At 44.3% G+C, this 15,068-nt stretch overlaps 1 protein-coding gene across 1 annotated transcript; it reads left to right on the forward strand.

Annotated features, from left to right (window-relative positions):
• The first annotated feature begins 6,903 nt into the window (after positions 1 to 6,903).
• LOC120241971 (binder of sperm protein homolog 1-like) lies at positions 6,904 to 14,285 on the forward strand. The gene is made up of 5 exons (XM_039247409.1): positions 6,904 to 6,976; positions 8,965 to 8,985; positions 10,909 to 10,938; positions 13,645 to 13,776; positions 14,123 to 14,285. The coding sequence occupies exons 1-5, from the start codon at positions 6,904 to 6,906 to the stop codon at positions 14,263 to 14,265; spliced, it is 399 nt and encodes a 132-aa protein (XP_039103340.1). The 3' UTR covers positions 14,266 to 14,285.
• Positions 14,286 to 15,068: the final 783 nt, after the last annotated feature.

The following is a 15,068-nucleotide window of genomic DNA, read 5'->3' on the forward strand; positions in this document are numbered from 1 at the left end:
TCACCTTCTCTCTGTCTCTCTTGATCCTGCAAACTCAGACTTTCACCTTCTGTCCCCCAAATGGCTGTCGCATTCCGTCACAGATGTCCTGGCCTCCAGGCTATCCCCTGTCCTGTCCACAGGGGTCTTGGTGCTCGCTTTCAAGCATTCATTCCAACACAAATATTAATTGACCCCGAACAATGCATAGGCTGCAGGGCTAGGGGAGGAGAGACATCAGAATGTGAGCCAGACCTTGCCCCTGCCTTCATGGGGCCGGCTGCCTGCGAAGGAGACAGACAGGAAAGGAAGGAACCAGAGACAAGCATGGAACTCTTGCTCGTGTTTCGTGGCGACAAAGAAGGACCGAGGCTGTAGACAAAGAATAACTGGGGCAAGGTGACGTCTGGTTAGGAGGCCAGGAAGGCTCTTCCAAGAAAATGACATGTAAACAGACCTCCAGAAAGAGTGGGATGTAGACTTGAGGGAACCCAGAGGAGGGGGGGGTGGCTCATCTGGGCAGGAGAGCTAAGATGGGAGGAAGAGCCAGATGTGTTTAAGGAGCAACCGGAACAGGTGTGAGCAGGGAGGAGTGAGGACCCCAAGGTACTTAATGAGGCAAACAGAGCTCAACCCTACAGAGCCTTCCTTAGATTCGAAATGCAAATGGAAGCCACTGGAGAGATCAAAGTGGGCACAAGTGGCATCCATGAATTCACACACAATTCTCCATCACTGTTATAATACAATCCACAGTCTATACCATGGCCTTCCCCTCAAAGCTCATTGCTTGTCACTCTGTTCTCTCTTGATCTTCCCCAGCTACACTAGGCTTGTCACTGTTTTCAGCACAGGCAGAGCTTACTAACACCTCAGGGCCTTTGCACTTGTTCTTCCCTTCACCTGGATGCTTCTCCCCAGGTATCTGCATGGCTTGCTTCTTTGTGCCATAAAGGATGTTGTGCAAATGTAAGGGGCTGAAAAGGCCTGACATTCTGGAATGTTAATGAGCCTACTTGGATCAAACCATGGGTATTAATAGAAAATACTTGGAGGTGGTTCAAGACAATGACTGAGTTGTGAAGTGAGCCTTAACGGCCAGACACCATGTCTGGAACATTCAGGCTAGGACCAAGTTATTCCTTGAGCACTGGCACATTCAAATGTCGTGGAGGACCCTTTGTCCTGGGCCGTGGGGTAGTTGGGGCTGGCATCATGCCACTGGCATCCACCCACCATATTGTTGGCTGGTAGGATCTCTGAGAAGTGGGAATGAACAATCAAAGGTAATTTTTCACCATAGGTGTACACAATCTCATAATTAGAAACAATAATCATGCAAGGCACTTCACAGCTTACTCATCCATAAAATAGGAATCACACCTACTCCACAGATTTGTTGGAAGAACTAAATTAGATAAAAGATATCAAATACTTAGTACAGTGTCTGCTATAAAGGAATATCACAACAAATGTTGGCCACTAATGCTAATGATGATCATGACTCGTAATCATGATGCTGAAGATAGTAACATCCAGTCTTCTCTTCACCATGCTAGGCCTTCAGTAATTAACTCATTAAGTAAACTTATCTTGGGAATGTTCTATGAGTTTCTTCTTTCTTTTACTTTTTGTTATTTATTGTCTTCCAAACTTTCCTGAAAATGTTATCTTCTAGGAAATGCTTTTTTGCTTAATAATATTCTTCATTGTTAATATCATTTCATCCATCCTTCTATCCCTCCTTCTGTCACCCATCCATCCATCCATCCACCCATCCATCCATCCATCCATCCATACATCCATACATCCATCCATCCATCCATCCATCCATCCCTCCATCCACCCACCCATCCATCCATCCACCCATCCATCCATCCCTCCATCCACCCATCCATCCATCCATTCATCCATAATCCACTTTTTTCCATCCATCCAATAAGTATTCCAGAGCCGTGCCAGCTATATAGAACTGGTGCAACTGCCAATAGGAAATGGACATGATTTCTGACCTCAACAGTCAGAGATGAGACATAGGCACCAATATCTATCACCCAACATGGAAAGTGAGAACAGCCACACCAGGTAGTATGAAGGTCCTGAGAGGGTCACCACAGGGCCGCCTAGCCCACATCCTCAACTCACTAGTTCTCTTAAGCAAAAAAAAAAAAAAAAAAAAAAATATATATATATATATATATATATATATATATAGTTCTCTTTTCTTCCACCTCCTTTTCCCCAAACTTGGGGTACAGACAGCCTTCTGTAGCATTACATTGCTCATACGGTCTGGCTTCACCCACCACTTCACCCACTGGAAAGTGCATTTTCCAGTATGGCGGCCACCAGCCACTGTGGCTCTTGAGCCTGGAAAGGTGGCGAGTTCTCATTGCCCCATGCGGTAGGTGTAAAACGCTTACTGGGCTCTGAAGATGAAGTGGGAGAAAGCAAAGAGTGTGAATATCTCATTACATTTTTCTGTGTGTTGATCAGACACGAAATGATAATATTTTGGCTGTCATGGTTCAACAAAATACATTATTAAATGTTTTTGTTTAATGAGGTGACTATGAAACTTACAATGATATTTATGGCTCAAGTTATATTTCCTCCAGCGGACAGCGCTGCTCTACACCCCCCTCCCTTGCTGTGGGGGCCCCCAGGTCCCGCCTCTCACACCCCTCCCAAGTCTCTAGGTTGAGGTGTACCTTTGCGAGAGAGTCCTTCTTGGCCCTAGCTGTCTCCACGAGCCCTCTTTGAAGTTCTGCTCACCAAACCTCTGGATTATTTGGAGATTGACCCCAACCTGTCTGTAGGAAGACAGTGCAGCTCCCCGAAAAAGGGTTTTCTGTGACTACAATCAAGATGATTTGGATGAGATAGCCTCATGGTTAATGATGCTGCAGGATGAGCTCAAGCATATCCATGAGGCCCATAAAATTCAATCATGTGTTTATTAATGGGGTCGTGCAGGGGCTGAGGTCATGGGCAAGAATGGTAATGAACGGAGGAGAAAGTGTTCCTGGATATGAGGCTACAAGGGAATGGACAGGTTTTACCTGAATAATGAAAGACCAGGAGCCCTTGAATTTTCCAGTGAGAAAGGAAGCATGGGAGAATCGAAAGCACCAGCTCTCTGAAACATATCGCCTAATCTTTCCTCATTTTTACAAAGTGTACATGTTCATTTTTTAATTTGTTTTAAAGTTTATTTATTTTGAGGGACAGAGAGAGAGGGAGACACAGAATCTGAAGCAGGCTCCAGGCTCTGAGCTGTCAGCACAGAGCCCCACGCGGGGCTTGAACTCACTAACTGTGAGATCACAACCTGAGCCGAAGTCAGTCGCTCGACCAACTTAGCCACCAAGGCACCTCTAAAAGTGTATTTATTTATTTTTAGAGAGAGAGAGAGAGAGAGCGCGCACAGGGGAGGGGCAGAGAGAGAGGGAGTCAGAGAATCTCAAGCACTGTCAGCGCAGAGCCTCACTTGGGGCTCAAACTCACAAGCGGTGGTGAGATCATGACCTGAGCCCAAATCAAGAGTTAGATGCTTAACTGACTGAGTCACCCAGGCACCCCTGCTTTTTCCTCATCTTTAAATTCTATTGTACCATTCTGAAAATTCTGTAAGAAATCCACAGTCCTGTCTTGGTATCTTTCAGGATTGACACCATAGAGATTTGCCAAATATTACAATTGATCACAGGTAGGATTCATTGGCTTTACAGACGAGGAAACGGAGGCACGGATGTGCTCAAGGACTTGCCAAAAGCCATAGAACAAACAGGCAGGACAGTGGGACCTGGAGCAGCTGAGTGAGATTGGTGCCAGCTTCTCACGTCACAGGTTTGGGGGTTTTCTGTGTACGAGGCTTTGCAGTCTTCGCTTCCTGACATGGCAGCCTCCTTCCCAGCCTCTGGCTCCTGTCTGTGTCCGCCTGCCCTTCTTTCTCTGTGTCTTGGAGACCCCCTGTCCCTCAGCCTCTCAAACACTCTTTCTTCCCCCTCTCCCTTTTTCTCTTCACCCTGTCTGCTTTTTCCTCTTCTTTATCTCTCTGGGTCTCTGGATTTAGGTCAGTCTCTCTGCGTCATTCTGACTTGAATGTTTCACTACTTATGGGTGCATCTGTATACACTTATGTGTGTACATATGTGAGTGTGTGTGTCCATACATATGTGCATATGGCTCTGCCCTTCCTCTTTCTCTTTTTCTCTTAGTCCATCAGCCTGCCTCTCTTTCTCTCTCAACTGCTCCTTACTTTTACTTTTTTAGAGAAAGAGTGCATGCATGAGTTGGAAGGAAAGGAGCAGAGGGAGAGAATCTTAAGCAGGCTCCACATGTAGCATGGAGCCCGACACGGGGCTTGATCCCACAACCCTGGGATCATGACCAGAGCCAAAATCAAGAGTCAGACTCTCAACCAATTGAGCCACCCAGGAGCCCCTCAACCTATTTATTTTAAAATAAGAATGTATAGGGGGGTCTGGGTGGCTCAGTCGGTTAAGCTTCCGACTTTGGCTCAGGTCATGATCTCACAGTTTGTGAGTTCGAGCCCCGCATCGGACTCTCTGCTGACAGCTGAGAGCCCGGAGCCTGCTTCAGATTCTGTGTCTCCCTCTCTTTCTGCCCCTCCCTTGCTCATGCTCATGCTCATGCTCATGCTCTGTCTCTGTCTCTCTCTCAAAAATAAATAAACATTAAAAAATTTTTAAAGGAAAAATAGGACTGTATACTGGAATCACCAGACAGCTTTTAAGAATACGGACTCTGCATTTGTATTTTTTTTACAGCTTTATTGAGGTAGAATTGGACACGTTCACTCTCTGATTACAAGACTAGAGATATGTGTGTGCCTGTGAAGCCACCACAACGATCCAGGTAATAATATGTCCATCACCTCCAAAAGCTCCCTCCTGTCTCTTTCTGTTTGTTTTTGTGTTTGTCTTTGTTTTGTGTGTAAGAGCACTCAACACGAGATCTCCCTTCTTTTTTTAACGTTGTTTTATTTATCTTTGAGAGAGAGAGAGCGCGCGCAAGCAGGGGAGGGACAGAGAGGGGGATAGAGAAGAACGGAAGCGGGCTGTGCATTGAGAACAGCAAGCCCAATGTGGGGCTCAAACTCACAGGCTGCGAGATCATGACCTGAGCTAAAGTCAGACGTTCAACTGACTGAGCCACCAGGGTGCCCCAGATTCATTTTTAATGATAGCATTTACCTTTTTTATTTTTTTCAAGTTTTAAGTTTATTTATTTTTAGAGAGAGAGAGAGTGTGTGAGAGGAATAGGGGAGAGAGTGAAGGAGAGAGAGACTGACGCAGGGCTCAAACTCATGAACCGTGAGATCATGACCTGAGCCAAAATCAAGAGTTGGAGGCTTAACTGACTGGGCCACCTGGGTGCCCCCCTAATATTTACCTTTAAATATGAGTATGCATTCTAGATCTAATGAGGTGAGCAGATTGTATGTGTTCTGTATTTAGAAATTATGTCAGTAAGACCGTATGTCTATTTGTTATGCAAAAGTTAAATGTGGCCATAATCAATGCTAATATTACAAAATAGCTTTAGGAAAGCCATTAGTTTTGTATAAAAAAATAGTTATGAAGAACCTTCAGGGCTGCCTGGGGGGCTGTCAGTTAAGAGTCCGACTTTGGCTCAGGTCATGATCTCACGGTTCGTGGGTTTGAGCCCCGCGTCGGGCTCTGTGCTGACAGCCAGCTCAGAGCCTGGAGCCTGTTTCAGATTCTGCGTCTCCCTCTCTCTCTGTTCCTCCCCTATTGTGCTCTCTCTCTCTCTCAAAAATAAACACTAATTTTTTTTGAAGTCTTTAAAATTTTTGAAAATGAAAATAAAACCTATTGTGCAAGAGCAGAAGTTGCACAGTTGAGAGCCTCTGATTTGATGGTGTTGACATTTTGGTGGTTGTCATTTGACGCCAAAGTTTTCTTTTGTCATTTGTTCTGAAGGAAATTCTCATCTTTACTGATAAGTATAAAGGAGGCAACTTGATGGATGTACTTCCAACTTAAAGAATATTAATGAAGGGGGAGCCTGGGCAGCTCAGTCGGTTAAGCATCAGACTCTGGGTTTCGGCTCAAGTCATGATCTCACGGTTCGTGAGTTCGAGCCCTGCATCATGCTCTGCACTGATGGTGTGGAGCCTGCTTGAGATTCTCTGTTTCCCTCTCTCTCTGCCCCTCCCCTGTTCATTCTCTCTCTCTCTCAAAAAGAAATATATAAACATTTTTTTAAAAGGATATTAATGAAGACTACCAGAGAGTGTGTTTCAGACTTCAGTCTTACTTTTCAGAGCCATGAACTGTAGGGAACCCATACACGTGGCATTGCTTATTCCTCAGAATTGCAAAGCCACCTGTGGCCCATTGGGTAGATCGTTGTGGGCTTCCAGAAAGCAGAGGCCACACCAAAGGTTCATGGAGCCTGCACAGGGATGCTTGTATCTGGGGGTAAATCTGTGTCTCCAACCAGCCTCTCCAGTGAAGTCCTTGGGCCTGGCTTTCAAAGACCCATGTAAGACCTATGTAAGATCCAAGACATGGCTACATCTATACTCTGCTCATGGATCCTGGATGATTGTGGCTGTGGAAACAAGTTGAACTTTCTTGTGTATTTCTTTTTCTGCATTTCCTTCTGTGAGAGGCAGGTGGTTCTAGCTTTGGGACAGAGAGGTGGTGGGGGGAAGATGAAGGAGAAGAGTGAGAGGGAAGGAGGGGGGGCTGAGAAGTAAAGGGGAGTTTACAAGAAGGAAGGGGAGGGGAGAAGGAGGAGTCTAGGGATGCCGGAGAAAAGGAGGGGGAGGAGGAGAGAGGAGGACAGGGGATGGAGGAAAGAGGAGCAGTGATTGTGGCTATGAAATCCTGAGAAGGAGCTGGTCGACCAGCAGTCCCTGGGAAGAGGAGCATGGCCTTGCACATGGTGCTTCTGTTGCTCTGGGTCTGCCGGCTTCACAGCGTGGTTGATCAAGACTACAGAGGTGAGTAGCAATGTTCCAGCATCAGGATGGACACTTAAACGCCAAGTTCTGGGGCGCCTGGGGGACTCAGTCGGTGATGCATCTGAATCGGCTCAGGTCATGATCTCGCTGATTGTGGGTTCGAGCCCCAGCATCAGGCTCTGTGCTGATGGCTCGGAGCCTGGAGCCTGCTTCCGATTCTGTCTCCCTCTCTCTCTGACACTCTCTGCCTCGTGCTCTCCCTCTCTCTGTCTCTCAAAAAAATAAATAAACATTTAAAAAAACATGGTTGCTCCATGTTTAATTTTCTGAGCAACCTCCCTCCTGTTGTCCATAGCAGCTGCACTGGTTTCCATTCCCAGCACGAGCTCTCCATAATTCCTTGCTGTTATGATTAGATCAGCTTTTCTTTTAGAAATCGTTGACCCGTTGCATTATGGAACCATTCCCACATACTCAGAAGAATTGGCAATGTCCCCCCACCCCCCGGGTAGAGAGCAGACAGAATTTCTAGGGTTAAGCAGAACAGAGTGCTGAGTGCTAAATATGCATAATTCGCATGGTCCTCATAACAATCCCATGAGGCAAGTACAATTATCACCCTCACTTTATAGAAGAGAATCGGAGGCACTGAGGGGTTGAGTCATGCCCCCAATGTCACACAGCTAGCGGGAGACAACTGAGGTACAGATTTGGAGAAAGCATATTTCTTTAGCTGCATCTCTGCACTGTCCGTTTGTATTCTGAATGTGTCCTCTAACTGAATCCTTCCTACTTGAAGGTGTGAAGAAGTAAGTCATCTCTCATCACCTTCTTTATGCCATGTTTCCTGCTCCCTGGGGGGGAAAAAAGTCTCATGTTTTATACCGATGGCCAGGTCAACAGTTACAGCCACATTTTAACAAAGTTAAAAACACATCCGTTGAGATCCTGTCTGTGTTCCGATCTCAGAGAAGAGCAGTTGACCATCTGCGAACAATAGACAGTCCATTTATTATGAAATGCCTTAGCATTTTCTGTGTGCTTTCTCCTAATTTCAGTGCTTGCCCGCTACCAGAGTCTCCTAATCTTGAATTCCCAGAGCAATTTCTAGTGGATGTAAGTTCTCTATTTGTGAAAATTGATTTGCAAACTTGAGCGAGTCTTTCCATGTCATCGGGGAGAAAATAATAACAGTTGTGTTAAAGAGAGAAATCCTTTTTGCAATAAAAGAGTTGTTGTAAGGTACGTGCTCGCTTTGTGCTGTGTCCCGTGCAGAGCCCAGATGTGAGTTTTTGGTTCAACCCTCATAACCAACCTGTGACTGAACTGCAGAGATCTTTCTTTAGCAGATGCTAAAACTAATTTGATCTTATTCTAAAAGCCAAGGACAGATAAGTAAATGTTTGCTTCCAATGGTACCTTTCAGATAGTACTAACAAGAAATCAAATAAGACAAAACAGAAAAGAACGGTGAAGGTATAGAATAACACATGTGTTCCTTCCTATATTGTGGTTTAGTTTTGTAGGAAGGTATGGAAAAAGTAAGTCATTTATTTTTGCCTATTTTTTTTATTTTTTGAATTTATTTTTGAGAGACCGAGAGAGAGAGTTAGTGAGGGAGGGACAGAGAGAGAAGAAAGAAAGAATCCCAGGCAGGATCCATGCTGTCAGCACAGAGGCCAACAAGGGCCTTGAACCCACGAACCATGAGATCATGACCTGAGCTAAAATCAAGAGTCGGATGCTTGACTTAGCAACCCGGGAGCCCCTGATTTTTTGTTTGTTTGTTTTAGAGATTGTTTTTATTGCTCTTGTTCATTAACACTAGTTGGAAAATACAGTTAAAGCAAAAGGAAAACTTAAAACTCACCCACAATGATACTCCTGAAGATAAGCACCACTGAAATTATGATGCATCTCCTTCAAAAGATTATCCTTACTGAAATGTAATTTAGTAAAATATTTTTATTTTATTTTAAAGACTAAATCTAGTGAAATAAATATTTGTTTACAATTGTGTCTTTCAGATGTCTATACACCAGCTATAGGTAAGTTGATCAAAAGTCTTTTATTAGAGTTTCTTTTTAAATTTGGCGAGAAAATGTAAAGTCATCAATATCATGCTTCTTTTCCCAGTAAGAAATTACATTTTCCGTGAGAAACTACTGTTTTATGTCCTTATATATAAGATAAAATATGGGACGCCTGGGTGGCCCAGTCAGTTAAGGGTCCAACTCTTAGGACGCCTGGGTGGCTCAGTCAGTTAAGGGTCTGACTTTGGCTCAGGTCATGATCTCGTGGTTCGTGGGTTCGAGCCCCACGTCGGACTCTGTGCTAGCAGCTCAGAGCCTGGAGCCTGTTTCAGATTCTGCGTCTCCCTCTCTCTCTGACTCTCCCCTGCTCACACTGTCTCTCTCTCAGAAATAAATAAAAACATTAAAAACTTTATAAAAATAAAAAAGGGTCCTACTCTTGATCTTGGCTTGGGCCTGGATCTCAAGGTTGTGAGTTCAAGCCCTGCATCAGGATGTGTGCTGGGCGTGAAGCCTACTAAAAAAAAAAAAAAAAAAAAATCTATGTTAAAAATGGTTAAGGAAGAGAGCCTCAGTGGCTCAGTCAATTAAGTGTCTGACTCCTGATTTCAGCTCAGGTCATGATCTCACAGTTCGTGGGATGGAGCCCCACATCGGGCTCTGTGCTGGCATTTTCCTATCTATTTCTATGCTCGTCTTTGTTAAACACCTGCCTGGTATTATAAAGTTGTATTTTATTTTATTTAGTTAGTTATTTATTTTAAGTAGTCTTCACACCTAGCACGGCACCCAATACAGAGCTTGAATTCAAGACCCTGAGATCAAGACCTGAGCTGAGATCAAGAGTCAGACACTTAACTGACTGAGCTGTCCAGGCACCCCTAAAGTTATATTTTATTTTTAAATTCCCTTAGTGATTGGTGTTTTTGGATTAATTTCTATTTGAGAGGCTGTTATCAACTGAGCTGAAATAAGTACTTTCACTTTTTTTAAGTTTATTTATTCATTTTGAGGGAGAGAGAGAACGACCAAGGGAGGGGCGGGAGGGAGGAGAATCCCAAGCAGGCTTCGTGCTGTCAGCACAGAGCCCAATGTGGGGCTCCATCCTACGAAACATGAGATCATGACCAGAGCAGAAACCAAGAGTTGGATGCTTAACTGACTGAGCCACCCAGATTCCCCTGAAATGAACATTCTTTTTTAATATTTTTTAATGTTTTATTTATTTCTAAGAGAGAGACAGCGTGAGCAGGGGAGGGGCAGAGAGAGGGAGACACAGAATCTGAAGACAGGCTCCAGGTTCTGAGCTGTCAGCACAGAGACCGAGGCAGGGGCTCAAACTCATGAACCATGAGATCATGACCTGAGTCGAAGTCGGACACTTAACTGACTGAGCCACCCAGGCGCCCCTGAAATGAATATTCTTAGCCTGAATGTCACTCTCTCTGTCCAAAGCACGATGTGTCCACTGTGACCAGGACTAGTTAACATTGTTGGGGGGTGGCGGAATCTAACACACGTGATATTGCGGAAAGGCAATAATCCATAAACCGGAGAAAATAACAAGTACAATTATTTTATATGATTGTACACTTTATAGGAACCCTTTATAGTAATCAGGAAAGATTACTAGCTTCAGTAAGAGAGTCTGGCTATGTGGTTGGATATAAGATAGATATACATTAGCCAATTGTTTTTCTCTATACTGGTAAGAGCAAACTAGACACTAATAGAAAACGAAATCATTCTATTTTACATCAATTACTAACAGCACTTTAGAGTTACATCAGCAAGAAATGTCCGGGACTTAAAGTAAATGATAAAATCACACTGAAGTATATAAAGTGAATATGAAATAATAGGAGAATCACCCCAAGTTCTTGATTGGAAAATGTAAGAATTGTGAAATAAATGTCAGCTTCAAAATTTCTTTTTCAGGAACTATAACTCGCTTTCCAGAAGTCAGAGGTAAGTTGACAGAAGATTTTTGCTATCAAAGTGCATTTTCTTTTGGGGTGCCTGGGTGGCTTGGTCGGTTAAGCGTCCGACTTTCGCTTGGGTCATGATCTTGCGGTTCATGGGTTCGGGCCCCGCGTCGGGCTCTGTGCTGACTGCCAGCTCAGAGCCTGGAGCCTGTTTAAGAGTCTGTGTCTCCCTCTCTCTCTGACCCTCCCCTGTTCACGCTGTCTCTCTCTCTCTTAGAAATAAATTTTTTTAAAAAGTGCATTTTCTTTTGACTTTGTAAAAATAGGGAAATCAGTGGGGTTTTTCCTGGTAACATTTCTTTCTTTTTTTTTCTCTTTTCATAAAATTTGATGTAAGCAATTTGTAAACAGAAAGAAAAACAAGAAATGGAGTCACCTTGAACTTTAGTGGCACTACTTTTTAATTCCTGCCAATATAACAGAAAATACTTGATTTTAAATTTCACATAGGTTGGGGCGCCTGGGTGGCTCAGTCAGTTAAGCGTCCGACTTTGGCTCAGGTCATGATCTCACGGTTCGTGGGTTTGAGCCCTGCGTCGGGCTCTGTGCTGACAGCTAGCTCAGAGCCTGGAGCCTGTTTTGGATTCTGTCTCTCTCTCTCTCTGACTATCCCCTGCTCACACTGTCTCCCTCTCTCTCAGAAATAAATAAAAAACATTAAAAAATAATAAAATGAAATAAAATTCACATAGGAAAAAATGCCCAGTAGTCATTGGAAGTTTATAAACAAAAAAAGTGCTGGAGAAACACTTTGTATTATCAGATATTTAAGCAAACCACCACTATAGTCATATAAATAGCATGGTGTCAGCCTAGAATGCGTCCACTAATAATAAATAATCTTTTCTGATGCTTGCTGGCTTCAGATCCTGTTCATTTTACCCTGCACTATTTATTTTATTTTTTTAATCTGTTATTTATTTATTTGAGAGTCTGGGGAGCACATGGGACAGAAGCAGGGGAGAGAGAGAGAGAGAGAGAGAGAATTTCAAGCAGGCTCCCTGCTTAGCACAGAGCCTAACGTGAGGCTTGATCCCATGACCCTGGGCTCATGACCTGAACTGAAATCCAGAGTCAGACACTCAACTGACGGAGCCACCGAGGCACCCCAACTGCACCGTCTATTTTAAAGAAAGATGGGAATCATCTGTTTCAAAGTCAAACATTTTTAAATTGTATAAATCCAGGTGAAAGAGCACATTGGTAGGAAAGATGAATTGTAATCCCCTTTTGAGAAAGCAACACTCAGCAATGTTAACAATTCATATGTGCTTTAACCTAATAATCCTGCTTTTGGGGATTCCATTCTGTAGAAGCAAATGCTTCGATACATAAGGATTTACATATAGGAATGCTTGCCTCAGCTTCATATGCGGGGGGTAAGCAATCCAAATAAAGGAAATACTGAATAAGTTTGGCAAAATCCATATCACGGACGATGAATTGGCATTAGAAAGAAGTTAAAGCTACAAAACTTAAAAGGACACGGTGGATAACATTTTTGGCTTGAGTCAGTGGGTGGATGACTGTTTCATTCACTGAGGATGAATATAAGCAAGAAAGAAAGATGGTTTGGGGCGCCTGGGTGGTTTAGTTGGTTAAGCGTCTGACTTTTGCTTAGGTCATGATCTTGCGGTTCGTGGGTTCGAGCCCCGCGCCGGGCTCTGTGCTGACTGCCAGCTTGGAGCCTGGAGCCTATTTCAGAGTCTGTGTCTCCCTCTCTCTCTGACCCTCCCCTGCTCACGCTGTCTCTCTCTCTCTCTCACCTAAAATAAAGAAAAATATTTAAGAAAGAAAGAAAGAAAGAAAGAAAGAAAGAAAGAAAGAAAGAAAGAAAGAAAGAAAGATGGTGAGTTCAATTCTAGATGAAGTTCTGGAAGCTATCTTAAAATGGAGGCCAAGAGTTTAAAAAAAAAAAAAAAGTGGGGAGGATACATTGAGAAGGATTTTTGTGATGTGCTGAGTTAGAAACTCAGGTTATAGGGCCCCTGGGTGGCTTAGACGGTTGAGCGTCCATCCGAGTCTTCATTTCAGGTCAGGTCATGATCTCACGGTTTGTGAGTTCAAGTCCCACATTGGGCTCTGCGCTGACAGCATGGAGAGCCTCCTTCAGATTCTCTGTCTCCATTTCTGTCTGTCCTTCCTCCACTAGTGCGTGCGTGCTCTCCTCTCTCTCAAAATAAATGATGGATATAAAGTATGATTCACTTGGGGAGGGAGCAAAAAAATCTGTGCATGTGCACCTCTATGTATAATATGTATAGTTATATATATATATATATTGGATGGACAGAGTGGACGGTTGGATGGATGGATGGATGGAGATATATATGTGTGCATGCAGAAAAGTATGGATAGAGATAAACCTGGCTACTTACATTGTGTGTGTGTGTGTGTGTGTGTGTGTGCGTGTGTGTAAGAAGGTAAAGAAAAGAGATGGAGGGGAACCCAGTCTCAAATGTGTGTCTCTAACCTCAGCATCAGCTTCTGGAACTGGGACCAATACTGTGAGAGCAGTGGGATGCGGAGTAGGGATTTCAACAGCTCAGCGAGTCCGTGGCCCGATACTGTTCCACAGAACCTCAGGCAGGGCTTCTGATTTCAGTGCAACCAAGGGAAAGCGAAAGTAATTTTGTAACATCTCAACTAACGCGCCCAGAGAAGGATGAAGGATCTTTGTTTTCTCTAGAGGGGAAGTGCGTCTTTCCGTTCCACTACAAAAAAGGGACCTTCTATGACTGTGTCAAGTTCAATGCAAGACACGAGTGGTGCTCCCTAAATAAGACTTACGAAGGATATTGGAAGTATTGCTCCAAAGAAGGTGAGTATCTTGCCTCTGAAATACCCGCCGGGGCTGAGGTCCGGCCAGACCCCTCCCCCAGAGGATCCTGACAAGGGAACCCGCGGTCACTCAGGTCACTCACACCACAAAAACAAGGTTTGTGCAGATGCCTGGCAGTCCGGACGTCACCCCGCCCCCAGGAGTGTGAGGAGAGCTTCCCCCAACGTTACCTTGCGATGAAAATGTTTAGCAAAGCCTCAGTCCCCCACCGGTATTTCAGAGTAGATGGTGCCGAGCGGGGTGGGGTGTGTGTGTGTGTATGTGTGTGTGTGTGGTGGCAGCGAGGAGGAAGATTCCTTACTCTGATTGCTTCTCTTCTCTGCAGACTTTGCTAAATGCATGTTTCCCTTCTGGTACCGGCGCATCATCTACCACGAATGTACTGAAGACGGGGAATCATTTGGGAAAAAGTGGTGCTCGCTGACCCAGAATTATAACAAGGACAAGATTTGGAAATATTGTGACTGAGGGTGACCTTTTCTGGGAGGGGCATGAAGAGGTCTCATCGTTCTCAGGGGAAATCATCTCGTTTCTTTTGTGAAAGGAGGACGTAGGACTCTCCTGAAAAAGGCTTTGTTTTTTTTCCCCTTGAGATGTGACCTGGCTGTAAATAACTTGGTGGGGGGGTTGGTCATGGATTATGGATAACGGGGTGTTTATATGGAAACGTACATTCTAGCCTCAGCACTTTTACTTGCTAACTGAGTTAACCTTGGCCTTTTTTTTTTTTTTAAGAGAGAGAGAGAATGTGCATGTGGGAAAGGGGCAGAGAGAGAGGGAGAGAGAAAACCCTAAGCAAGCTCCGTGCTCAGCCCGACCCGACCTGGGGCTCAGGCTCACCACCCTGGGATGATATGGGCCGAAATCAAGAGTCAGGTGCTCAACCAACTGAGCCACCCTTGTGCCCCAGAATTAAGCCCTTTTAAAAAAGCTTATGGACTTTGGGTGATAATGAGGTGTCATTTAGTTCCTTTGATTGCAATGGTAGCGAACATCCCACTCTGGTGGGGGGTGTTGATTTGGGGGGAGGCTGTGCCTGTGTGAGGATGAGGGGACCATGGGAAGCTCTGTGTCTTTTGCTCCATTTTGCTATAAACCTGAAACTGCTCTAAAAATAATAAAGTCTATGAAAAATGCATTGCTTTAATATAGAATTTAAAAACATTTTTAATGTTTATTTTTGAGAGACAGAGAGAGACAGAGTGTGAGCGGAGGAGGGTCAGAGAGAGAGGGAGACACAGAATCCGAAGCAGGCTCCAGGCTCTGAGCTG

This window comes from Hyaena hyaena, unplaced genomic scaffold (assembly GCF_003009895.1).
Source record: "Hyaena hyaena isolate Hyena2069 unplaced genomic scaffold, ASM300989v1 scaffold_9, whole genome shotgun sequence".
Taxonomy (NCBI): Eukaryota; Metazoa; Chordata; class Mammalia; order Carnivora; family Hyaenidae; genus Hyaena; species Hyaena hyaena.

Bases quoted from the DNA above. Each gene is read 5' to 3' on its own strand.
- LOC120241971 (XM_039247409.1), top strand. From the start codon at position 6,904: ATGGCCTTGCACATGGTGCTTCTGTTGCTCTGGGTCTGCCGGCTTCAC. The intron at 6,977-8,964 runs GTGAGTAGCAAT...TGTGTCTTTCAG, and splicing joins GGTTGATCAAGACTACAGAG to ATGTCTATACACCAGCTATA. The intron at 13,777-14,122 runs GTGAGTATCTTG...TCTTCTCTGCAG, and splicing joins GAAGTATTGCTCCAAAGAAG to ACTTTGCTAAATGCATGTTT.